Source organism: Rhinolophus sinicus, chromosome 7 (genome assembly GCF_057876585.1).
Source record: "Rhinolophus sinicus isolate RSI-liver-muscle chromosome 7, RSI-T2T, whole genome shotgun sequence".
In the NCBI taxonomy this organism is placed as follows: Eukaryota; Metazoa; Chordata; class Mammalia; order Chiroptera; family Rhinolophidae; genus Rhinolophus; species Rhinolophus sinicus.
Genome location: NC_142507.1, coordinates 44,278,344 through 44,291,223, shown reverse-complemented (window position 1 = coordinate 44,291,223; position 12,880 = coordinate 44,278,344). Strand labels below are relative to the sequence as shown.

General features: G+C 42.8%; 1 protein-coding gene across 1 annotated transcript; it reads right to left on the bottom strand.

The window, feature by feature from the left end:
- Window positions 1-1,040: 1,040 nt before the first annotated feature.
- On the bottom strand, window positions 1,041-10,229 carry DDX20 (DEAD-box helicase 20). The gene is made up of 12 exons (XM_019730432.3): window positions 9,951-10,229; window positions 9,418-9,766; window positions 8,949-9,043; window positions 7,088-7,256; window positions 6,204-6,318; window positions 5,937-6,079; window positions 5,648-5,786; window positions 5,488-5,546; window positions 4,397-4,479; window positions 3,941-4,046; window positions 3,730-3,831; window positions 1,041-2,545 (listed from the first exon to the last, which is right to left on the bottom strand). The coding sequence occupies exons 2-12, from the start codon at window positions 9,716-9,718 to the stop codon at window positions 1,386-1,388; spliced, it is 2,472 nt and encodes an 823-aa protein (XP_019585991.3). The 5' UTR covers window positions 9,719-9,766; window positions 9,951-10,229; the 3' UTR covers window positions 1,041-1,385.
- Window positions 10,230-12,880: the final 2,651 nt, after the last annotated feature.

Genomic DNA, 12,880 nt, shown 5'->3' with positions numbered 1-12,880 from the left:
ACAGGAATCCAAGTTAAACAGAAGTTGAGAACTGTCACATGAGTGTTGGACAGTAAATGACAATGGCTGTGGATGTTTGCTGACAGTCCTGAGGGAAAATTAATTACACTGCCTACACAAACAGTACGCGCACGAGAGAGAAGAGCTTTCCCTTTAAAAAAGTAAATACATATCCATACGTAAGGGGTTCTTTCCTCCCATAAATACAGCTCACAGAAAGGTTTGGGAACCAAATGCATAATCATAAAGGGCTGCCACAGAGAAGAAATGAAAGAATGTGTAACTTCCAATTACATTTTTCTAAATCATAATTTATAAATGCATCATCTCAGAAAAATGACTGATCCGCTTGGATCCTAGCATTAGAGGTAAAAACGGGGGGGAAATTTCTAGAAGACACAAGATTAGATTAGAACACTGTGGGAAGAGTTTGAACAGAATGAGTTCCAGCTTCCACTAAATATTTAACACAAGGAGCTAGAACTTTCCCTTAGCCTACCAGCAGTGCAGGGCAGCCTTCACCTGGGTTCCATGGATGGGCTCAGGGGTCTATGGAAGCCCCTGAAATTACATACACAGTTCTGGTTTGTATTATAGCATGAGAACTTTTCTGGGATGATCTCTAGCTTTCATCAGATTCATAAAAGGATCCCAAAACTAACAAACATTAAGAGCTGCTCCTCTTCCTGAGAAACAAAAATAAGAGCCACTGATGATTCTCAGCTATTTAATGCCCTATGAAAGAGTGAGCAGCTTTCATAATCTTCATAAACAAAAGACATTCAAAAGATGAACAATAAGCCATATCAACACATTTGGCCAGTTTGTATTTTCAGTGGGAACAAAGTATTTTTACTGGAAGCAAAGAGCATCAAAGCAAGTACCTTTGGGAAAGTCTGAAGCAATTTTACTCCTTCCTGCCTTGATCTAAAAGAAAAGGGAATTTTCTGAGTGACCATGTTACAAATTTCTACAGCAATGTACCTCTATAGAAATGCAGCCCAAGCCTTTTTTAAAGAACTCCGCAGCATAGACTAACATTTTTCAAATCTCAGCTGGTTTTATTTTTTTAAAGCAAGCAGTGGTATAAGTCTTATCAAACGTTTCATTTTGGAATGGCTTATAAAAAAATGGCACCCTGGGACCTTTGGCGCTACATCCCAAAAAATTTCTTTCAAAAATCTGATCCATGAAGTTTCTTTAAAAATTAAGGTTTGACTTAGGTCACAACAATCTGAAAAACAGACGGATCCCAGCAGAAAGCCTCAAGAGTTTCCACGTTCCTCAAAAATGCCACTATATGCCAGTCTGCTGTAGGTCAAGGAGGATGGCTATCCACGTGTCACTTGTGGACATGTGCAGACGGTCTGAGGGACAGCCTGCGCTCACTGGTTGCCACGCATCATTTCTTGTAGGTACACAGTATTCATGTGATAGGCCACCATCCAGCCTGGATGCCGCTGAGCGTTCCAGTAATAGGACTGGGCAGCAGTGGCATAGTATTCCTGCCATGCCCTGTAGTACGCTCTCCAGTACTCCTCGTAATCCTGATAGGTACCAGAAACACTCACAGGTGGGTCCCGATGGTGGGCATACCAACCATCTTCCTGGGGTTCTGCCCGCCGACAGGAAGACCGCCTCGGAAGGGTTCTCCGGCTCTGCTTTGCTCTCTGGTTCGCCCCCTCCTTATGCCTTGCCTTTATTTGGATTTCAGGGGATTCTTGATACGCTTCTAGATTAGGGGTGTCATTTCCATGCAGAGGTTGTTCTAAAGAGAAATGGCCATCGACAAGGGTAGATTCCAAGTCTTTCAGCTGAGTATCAGAAGAGCCTTCCACGTAGGACTTATTTCCTTTGCTCTGGTAAGAAGTCCTCGAGCTGTAGGACTCGCTGTCACTCTGCGAGTCTCCAGACTGGCTCCCTCCTGCCAGGACCTGCACTCTCTCTTCCGTAATTCTGTTTCTCACAAAACCGTTTCGAGGAGTCCCAGTCTGATCCCCAGGACCGACATAGTGCCTGACGATCTCCACAGACTTCTCTAACCCCTCTCTAATATACTGCTCGTACTCCCCCACCACCTCTGCAAAAGTCAAGGCGCATGGCACGTGGGTCTTAAAGGACGACAGACAAGGAATCTGGGGGAGTGACTCAGGTAAGTCTCCTGGGGCCTGGTGCTGGCTGCTGTCAGAGTTTCCCCCAGGGGTCTGCACAGCACCCTTCATTTGCTCTTCTGGGCGTGTGGTACAGCCCAGTACTTCTGCTGGTACTGCTTTTTCTACGATTCCACACTCCGAGTGACTTTTCACAGGAAGCTTTTGTTTGGTGTTATTTTTTGACTTGACTAGTAGTGTAGAAGCAGAAGTAATTCTAGATGAAGCCGTGTGGTTACTGGGAGCTTTCTGAGTTTGAGAGCTTCTCTCTAGTTTTGGAATTTGTTGTTTTAGAGGCTTGGCAGGCGTACTCTCTAAGCCACATGTACGCACAGAGGCTGTCACCTCCACATCCCAATCCAAACAGTCTTCCATCAGGCCAGGAGGAATGGTAGCTACACAAAATGGAAACATATATATTAAAATTCTCGAGCTACTCTAGACCAGCATTTTCTGAATGACTTCATAAAACTAATATTTCGTAAATCAGGACATAAGCTTAAAGCGCTTAAAGAGCTGCAGAAAGATCATAAAATGAGTTATCACAAAGGAAGAACTACTAGAATCCACAGGACTCCCACACCTGTGCTTACTCTAGCTTTGTAAAAGTCACTAAAGCAGTTAAATTTTAAATTGGGAAAATTTCATTGTTATATTTATTCAAAAACCACATATTCCATATCGTAGCTCACGTATACATCATAAGTATACATTTATGAATATGTACGTATACAGATATATACATTCACATGCCTACATTAAAATATATAGCAAATATACTGTATTTTCACACAAGAGTTTTTTTAGGGTATTTTGTTTTCAAGAGGTCACTAACAGTTTCAAACACACATTGTTTCCAAAATGGCATTTACAAAGTGCAGCTTGACAAATGAGTCACTAAAACCAAAAGAACACACTTCAGGGGGCGGCCAGTTAGCTCAGTTGGTTAGAGCGCGGTGCTCTTAACAACAAGGTTGCTGGTTCGATCCCGACATGGGCCACTGTGAGCTGCGCCCTCCACAACTAGATGGAAACAACTTGACTTGGAGCTGATGGGTCCTGAAACACACACTTAAATACATAAAAGTGTTTAAAAAAAGAAAACACTTCAAACTAGTGTTCAAATTAAAGATACTACTCCTTCCCAATGGTGACAAAGGAGACTATAGCAAGAATGACCTTTACAGGGACAAAAGAAGTAAAATGCCCCCCTTTTAAAAAGAATAAAATCAAATTACAAGGCTACCGACTAAAAACTGGAGCTAACACAGTAGTAAACTATGTTTCACCTTCCACACGCCAGTGTTTAGCTTGCAGTCTTCTCCCTGCTACTTATTAGCTGTAAGACCTTAAGGCAGATTACTTACCTCTCTAGCCTCAATATCCTCTTCTACAAAATGTAGATAATAAGGGAATATAACCTCATAGGACTATGATGAGAATTAAAAGAGTTAACATACACAAAGTACTTAGAACAGTACCTGACACATCGTAAGTGTTCTGTTAGCTATTATTTTTATTAGGCCTTTTATCATTACCATTACTATTTTGACAGCAAAATGAAACCGGCAAAATATACCTGGTAAAGGCAGAAGATTGATATTACATTTCTGGGCAATTTTCATCATCATATTTTCTTCTTCTCCCCGGCAACAGTAGGTCACAGCCAGTCCCAAAGTACCTAAAGCGGAGGGAATGTTAAGTAATAAATCATTTCCACATAAATGACACTCCAAGTCTACATTACAGGTTACTCTGCTTAAAGAAAGCACCCAAACTTTTCTTTTTACCGAAACGGCCGGCTCTGCCAATCCGGTGCATGTATGTCTCCCAATCCAACGGGACATCCAGGTTTACAACCAGATTCACTTTCTCAGCATCAATCCCACGGGAAGTCTTCAATTGAAAAACAGATTGGTTTGCATTAACTGGAGCATGGTACCAATGTATACTATCTTACTCTAGTGTAACCAAGAGCGACATTAAGAACAGAAGGGTATTTAGGAGGAAAGATATTGAGGAGCAAAGGGAAAGGAAATTCATTTCTAATGAATAATTTCAAAAATAAAGATGAAAATATAAAAGACATTTTTAGGAAGGCATATTCCCCAGCACTGGGAAGACATGATTATCTTCCGGATTCTTGTCAAGATACCCCCACGTGAAATAACAAATGAAACCTGTACATCTGATAATAGAACATATGTTAAGAGGGATTAGTCACCCAAACTGAAGAGGAAATTTACCAAATCTGTGGAAATGAGGACTCTGCAATGAAACTGCTTCAGTTTAGCCATAGCATCGAGACGCTGATTCTGATTCATGTTGCCTAAAACGACCCGAAAAGAAAGTCATATAAAAACAAGCTAATACACATTCATCAAATCCACAAAAAGCAGAAATCATAATTCCCAGTCTTAACACTTTAAAATTATACCAACCAAAGTTACTGTGGCCTTACATGCAAATCTAGGTTAAGACCTAAAGTCAGAATCTTAAAATATGGTTATGCAATCAACTTGAAATTAATTAGGCAATCTACCTGAAATTCAAAAATCAATTTTAACTGGTGACTAGGTTATACCTGCAGATATAACGTTATATCTGCAAAGTTACATATGAAGTATAACAATTCTTAGGAAAATCGCTTTAATCAGCTGTTTATAAATTTGGTGTTGAAGTGTGATCTATAGTCAAAATATTGATCTATTAGAAAACAGTCTCCCCAGTAGCTCATGATATACCATGGCTAAACAAGCTTAGTGAACAGCTAAACCCAGCTGAGATATCAATCAAAACTCGAAACCCGAGCTCACTGATCAAAAATTCCTTTAAATCTTTCATTACTATTAGGCCAGCAGTAATAATTTAGCTTTGTGTCAAAAATGAATCACTTTTTCCTTCCACAAGACCGTAAGACAGTTCAGTTAGCAATTGTTAGCATTTTAACAATGATTATGCCAAGAAGCAAAATATTTTTCTCTTAAGAAGACAAAAACCAAACTTAGATAACATTATTAAGTTCTTCGTAGACGTAACTTTAGTTTTCTAATTATTACATACCAAGTTACTTCTTAAAAGACAAGGATATTGATATTAGGTTGGTGCAAAAGTAATTGCAGTTTTTGTAATTGTTTTTAACCTTTTGAACCGCAATTATTTTTGCGCCAACCTAATATATCAAATCCCAATGAAAAACAAAACTGAAATCTCCTTTACTCTAAAAACTCAGCAAAACCTCACACTTACAAGACAACTCATAAAGTGGTACTTCTTCCTTCTGATTTGGGTGAGGCTTCAAGTCAGGATACTAAACAAATTAAAGAGATGAACTTACCTGAAATGCATTCTGCAGGAAAGCCTTTAGAAGAAAGGATATCGGCCAAATGTTGTGCTCTATGAAAAACAACATACAGGGTTATCATTTTACAAATATTGCCCCACACCTTTTCTTTTATTTCACAAGTTCCCCCAGATGATGTTTTAAGGTACATTACCTGCTGTGCAAATTAGAAAAGACCAAGGCTTGATTAAATGGAATCCGGCTGAACAGTTCCTGTAAATGCTGAGCTTTTTCCTCAAAAATCTTATGGGCCAAAGGGTACGAATTGACAACTTTGTAATACTGCTTCAAACCTGCAAACAAGTCAAGAGTCTCCTGTTAAAACAAACATATTTGCTATATCCTAATAGCAAACACGAAAGCAACAGGCAACTAGGCAAGGGAAACCTCCAGAATATCATGAACATATGTAAGTAATGTAAGTACCCAGTATGTGTACACACCTATGAGACTTGGGTCACTCGAATTGAGTCTTACAAAAGTGGGATCTCTCATGTACTTTGTCAAAGCATTAGCCAAAAATTCAGGGTAAGTAGCTGATACTGCCAACATCTGTTTACTGGCAGGCAAGGAAGAATAAATCCAACTGCAAAACAGAAGAAAAATACATGCCATGGAAACTATTCAGACAGTATTTGCTACCTGCAAAAACTATAAAGACAGATACTCTGGGGCACCATTTTAATAGTCAAGTTAGTTATTTTTCTTACTTTATTTGCTCCTGGAAGCTGCCTTCTTCTAACAGCTTATCTGCTTCATCCAGAATAAAGAGACGTACACTGCCTGGGTTCAAGTAGTCAAGTTCTATCAGTTGCTTAATTCTGCCTGAATTTAAAAAAAAAAAAAATTGAAATATTTATGATGCACCAACTTTGTGCAAGTCACAGCCAATGATACCCCTCTACTTACTTACAGGTTGCACTGCTGAATTTCCTGACCCAATCCTCACTATGCATTTATGCACTAAACCACAAATTAGAAATCCTGAGTTCTGATCACGCCTAAACCCATTATTTTCCCCTCCCATTTCTTCACCAATAAGTATGGAAAATAAACTCTATTCCTATCAAAAGACTTGAATGCTAAGGCCCTGAATGCTAGATTCTGATTCTGAATGATTCATAACTGAATGATTAATAGAGAAGCAGGGCGGCCGGTTAGCTCAGTTGGTTAGAGCCCGGTGCTCTTAACAAGGTTGCCAGTTCGATCCCCACATGGGCCACTGTGAGCTGCGCCCTCCACAACTAGATTGAAAAAACTACTTGACTTGGAGCTGATGCGTGCTGGGAAAACACACTTAAAATAAATAAAAGTTAAAAAAATATATATAGAAGCAAAGAACAATCCCAATCCACGTCTTAGAAGGGCTCACTCTTCTTCGCAGAAGCCTATCCCACACATCTTTAGGAATGAATGGAGAGTTCATAAATTCTGTTGGTAATCCAGTCACATGTCTGTATCTTACTGGTCTAAGGCTCTTCATTTCTAATCCTCAAAATAATCATCACAGTTATCAAAGAGTCTCATATTATTGTTATATTAAAAGTGTTCAGTTCCTAAAAGCCCCAGTTATGAACAGGCACTGATATCTTACCAGGAGATCCAACGGCAATATGACACTTTTTAAGTCTACTTTTGTCCTGTGATAATGGAGTCCCTCCAATAAAGACATGACACTCTAAGCCTTCCATTTTTATTCCAATGGCTGTGATAACAGAATGTATCTGTACAGCAATTTCTCTTGTAGGAGCCAAGATCAAAATCTAAGAAAATATAAAATATACCTTTAATGAGTCAGTGGCACATTCCTTATATAGCAAACTATCTATCTTTCCTTTATATGATCATTTTAAATGAGCTTTTATGGACAAAGGAAACTATTCCATTCATTTATTCGTGCATTCATTCAACAAACATTAAATAAGAACCTAGGCAACATACAAGTTGCTGTGGAGTCAACAGTTAAGAGTAAAGTCCTTGCTCTCATGGCACTTTCGTTCTTGAATGATGAGAAGATATACAATAAACAAACATATACAAATAATGGCAAGTAACAAAAAGTGCTATGAAGAAAAATCAAACAGGGAAAAGAGAAAGAAGCAACTCTCAAGGAGTTATTTTAAATGGGGTGATGAAGGAAGGCCCCTCTAAGGAGGTACCATTTGAGCAGACATCCACAGAGTAGAGCTAGCTGTGTGATACCTGGGGGAGTGCTTTCAGGAAGAGGAAACAGCAAATGTAAAGGCCTGAAGACATTAGTGTTCTTGGTGGGTCTGATGACCAGCAAAGGGGTCCCTGTGGCCTGACAGAATTACACAGGAAGCAAGGAGCAAAAACCTAGCTCCAGGGGCTAGGTCATGGAAGATGCTGGAAGTCAGTGAGAACACTGCAATAAAACTATGGCAGGAGGAAGAGGTGAAACTTCATGTGGTCTCAACTATGAAAAAAAAAAAAAACTATTTAAGAAAAAAAAAAAAAAAAGACTAGGAGAAAATATGCCAGAATTGTTAACAGCAGTTTCTCTCTGGGTAGGTGAGATTATACTTTGTTTTCTGGTACTTCTTTATTTTTATGCATTTTCCCAATTTTCAAAAATGAATAGATATTACTTTGATACACAAAAGTCTTAAAATCAAAAACACAAATTTTATTTATGGATCTTCTTCGGGGTTTTGGCATCTGACCTGCTGCCAAATTATCACAAGCCAAAATCTCAAATACATCTCAATTCACAAGTAGGACAGCGCAGGTCCTTGGAAAGTAGAAGGATTTCCTATGGTACCTGGGCTAAAATACACTGCTGAAGAATCATTATCAGATATATACGACTGAGAGCTTGAAATACAGCCTGTCATAATTACTAAACCACAAAGTAAAACTATAAGGATCATATCTGATTCAGCTTTGTAGCCCCAATGCCTGGCATACTGTTTATACATAATACGAACCCAGCAAGTTTTCGCTGAATGATCCCCAAACCCAAATCTCCTGTTCATTTGAGTAAGGCCATCTTAGATCTATGCCATGAGAACCCAGAACATAGGTCAATGACATTCAGAGTTGCAAGAACCACCTGCAGTTACCAGCAACAGTCACCACTGCGCCCCAGGCCAAACGCTAAATCTCATCACATTCTGATCAGCAAGTAAGAGAGAATCTCTACCCGTATTCTCAAGTACGTAATGACAAAATTGACACACATGACAGACATTCTATTTAAGATGCAGTAGTAACAGAAAATTCCAAACTTCTCACACTAAGAATGGATCCTTGATCACCATCCTCAGCATCACCACTCAATGGCCTTAATGTCTACTTTTTATACTTTCCATACGGCTTAACTCAATCATTCACTAAATTCACCGCCTGTCTCTCAGGAGCTACTGGTATTTCGTCTGACCTGTGGTAAAAGCCACCGAATACCCCCTCCTCTGGGTTCTTTGAGCGGAACTCACCTGGGTACTTAAGTTTTCAAGAACAAGAGAGTCCAAAGCAATGGTGGAGAATACACAGGTTTTCCCAGTGCCGGACTTCGCTTGAACAATTAAATCTGCAAAGAAAAAAACATTATCACTAGCCAGGACTGACTGTAGAAGCTTCGGTATCAAATAATGCATCACCGAGCTAGAAGGGTCTCCAGAAAAGACCTAGTTCGCATCTTCGTTTTCCAGTTTAACGCTCAGAGACGCATGGCCATGTATCCAGAAACGTGCCTGGTCCCTGAACCGCCACCGTTTATCTTCTCAAACTTGAACCACTTGTCAGTGTGGAAAGAGCCTTAACGACCGTCAAACTCAAGCAGTACAGCGCCTCCGTTTTACAGAAGAGGAAACTGAGGCTCGAATGCTTGCAGCACCTCGCCCCAGACTGAGCCCCGCCGCCGCCGCCGCCGCCCCTCGGCCTCCCCAGGGCCCCCGCCCTCACCGAGCCCGCAGCGCCCCAGCGGGATGGCCTTGAGCTGCACCGGCGAGGGCCGCTCGAAGCCGGCCTCCCGCAGCCCCTCCAGCACCGGTCTCGACAGCAGCAGCGACTCGAAGTCCGCGGGCTCGGCCAGCAGCACGTCCCCCGTGCGGGTCCGCGGGCCGCTGACGTCGTGAGCCGTCCGCAGGCTCCGCACCGGCCCGGGGATGGGCTCCGGGACTGAGACCTGGGCCGCCATAGGCTCCGCGGGCGTAACGGTCTCCACGGCAGCTAAAGTCGCTGGGGCTTCAAACGCCGCCGCCATGGTAGCCGCGCCGCCAGATCTCGCGGGACTTGAGGCGGGGCGGGGCGTCTGAGAGCGAGACGAGGAAAAACTTTATTAGCACTGTTCCCGTGAAGACACGGACAAGCTTGGCCTGGAAGAGGTGGGGAACGGCGGACGGAAGTCGGAGGCTTAGAAAGACTGGGCAACAGCGATACCAACAAAAAATTGTGACCTGCGAAAGGCGGGAAGAGGACAGAAAAGGGGAGGCTACCGGTGTGTCGCCGACGGCGGCCTGCAGAGGGCACCGAGGGTTCACTGCGGGTGGCCCGCCTCCAGCTTCTCGGTGGCTGGGTCCCAGCCCCGCGTCCCGCGTCGCCAACCTTGCACCGCTGTCATTGTGATGCGCGCAGCGCGTCACGCTCCCGGCTGCGTGCCAGTGGCCTGCGGTCGCCCACCCGCAGCCCTGTCCCGTCCTGCTCCAGCTCTGCCTTCTCTGTGCGCACGGAGAGCGCCTCGGGTGTCGCAGGGCGGATTGACACGTGGTCGGGGATCTGTCAGTCTGCGGCGCTGCCTGACTCGTGTCTGCGTCCCCAGCCCCTAGCAGGACCTGGCACGCGCTGAACTCGCATAAAAGGACATTGAATTGGAACCAGGAACGGAACTGACAACTCCCATTAGCTGGATAAAGGGGGACGCGGGGTACTGGCTTCCTTTTAGTACCACGCCTCTTTTACCCACCTAATCCCCAAATCCGAAACCTGGCCGTTTTTCTTGACTTCACCTTCTACCATCCCTCTCCCCTAACAATTCACTGAGCGCGGGTAATTTTGTCTCCAAATGTTTCATTCATTCATCTTCTCTGGTCTCCATAGCATCTGTCCTCGTTGGCCCCTTCATCATCTTCCCTATTGCAACAACCTCCTGAATGGTCTCCCGGCCCAGTTTCTTTCTCCCGCCACCCACCGCCCCTTCCCTAACCCCTCACCCATCCCCAGGTGCTGGAGTGATTTTTCTTAATTGGATATCTTAGGTTGTTTGGGTCCAGCTTCAAGTACTGCTCCTTTTGACAATCTTTTTTTGTTTCCCACCCTAGGCTCCTATTTCACACTATAAATAATTGCAATCTAGCTCTTCCCATGTTCTATTTATTTGTTTACGTGTCTGTCCCTCACACTAAATAAACTATGAGCTTCTCAATGAAGGGAATTTTGTCACCCGAGGCTCTCCAGCCCAGCCAGCAGCAGGTCCTGGGTGGACCTAATAAACACTGAATGGCTGACACTTTCTCGCTCAAAAATCCCTGCTGGGTCTCCCTGCACACAGGAGTGGTTCTGTAGAACTCACACCAATCACTGTTGCAGAACCAGCTCTCATACCAAAAGAAACAAAAAGACTAACTTTCCAGAAAAGAACATTTTTTTGTTTTAACAGCATTCTGTTCCTGCATTTGTTGGTTGTGATGTTTTATGGACACAAATATTAACAGGAATGTTACTGGGAATAAATTGTATGCCATAGCTAAAAACACAAAATCAATAAAATGTTTTCATCAGTAGTTAAAAATTGCAATAATGTGGTTGACCGTAATTTTTAGTGCTGTAAAGATAAAACACAAAGGTAAGAGACAGTTTAATAACTAGGTAAGGTGTGTTAGTAACACGCACAGAAACCAGGTGGACTGTTGTCTGACTCCCAGCCTCCCCCAGGATAAAATCGCAATGGGACCCCAGCCGCTTTATGATGTTCCGTCTACCTGGAAAGCCTTTCCTCACCTCATGAACCTGGGAGCTAGAGGAAGTAGAGATTCTTAACAGTGACCCTATATCTTATATTTTTGAAATGTAAACCTCTGATGTAATTCGATTTGACAGTGGTTTGGCTTGGGACTTCTCAAAAGTTTTTTTTCCTTTCTTTGCTTTCCTCTCCTCCCACCAAAACTTGATGACTCTGTTTGCTGCGCATTTACTATGCATACCAGTTCCAATGGTTCTGTTTACTATGCATACCAGTTCCAATGGTTCTGTTTACTTCGGTCCAGTGTACAGACCTGGCCTCGTAATTTGGGAGGGGTTTTTGCATCTGTATGGGATTCACTCCTGACCCTGGGGCTGACCAGCCTTTAGGAATCGAAGTTGCCTGGCTAACTTCTTCCTTTGTTCTGCCCCTCCTTGCATGTCTATAAAACTTTTTGGCGATATTAATAGAGGAAGGCAGTCTTTGTAACAGGGAGTCCACTGTCTTCCCTTAATGCGGCATTTGGAATAAAACTTGCTTTGCTTTCCACCAACCTCAACTCTCGAGTTTTGGCTTTCATGCAGTGAGCCGCTGAACCTTTTGCACGTAACACTTCCTGTGAACCGAAGAAGTGGGAGTAAGACTTAGACTCAGAATAAATGTTGAGGTTCAAATGGTCCTATCCAGTCATTTTGCAGTGGAGGTTTCTGGGCCCAGAGGGAAGGAAAACTATGTACATAAAAAACTAGATGCAAGATGCAAGACGCCACCCCCCATGAGGATCTGTGGGAGAATGTGGAAAGGGAAGGAGAGGTCTTTGTAGGCACTTTTTACTCATTTGACCCTCAAGGTAACAAAAGGTAGACAACGTTATTACTTGCATTCAGTACACAAACATCTCTGTTCATTCTTTCAAGAAAAATCTTCTGAACACTTAATAAAATCAGCCAAATGCTGGAGATACAAACATGGCACAAAATAAACAAGATCCTTGCCCTCAAGGAGAGAGTTACATGCAAGTAGGTGGCCCTGATCAAGGAGGAAAAATTCAAATAGCACGGGGGTGTAAAATCATATGCAGTCCTGACATTTTTCAGAGCCTTAGTTGCTCAAAGTATGGCTGTCATGTGGGGGAGAGTTACAGTTTCTGAGAAATTGAGGAAAACAGCTTTTGGTATTCAGAGAACAGTAGCTCATCTATGCCCTTCTCATCCGCACCCAAAACTAGTGGTTAAAAGTGTGCATGAAACTATGAGAAAAACTCCATGCACAGATGCTTCCTTCCCTACATCCCTGGAGTCCAGTACTTCTGCCAAGCCCTGGAGACAAAGCTCAAGGCCCATGAAGCCCTGGGGGCTGATTTTCTGAGCTGGAAGGAAGGATAGATAAGGGGTTCACCGGCCGTGGGGGTGGAAGGAGAGCTTACCATGCAGACCTGTTAGGGAGATAATCTGAGCAAAGGGAACA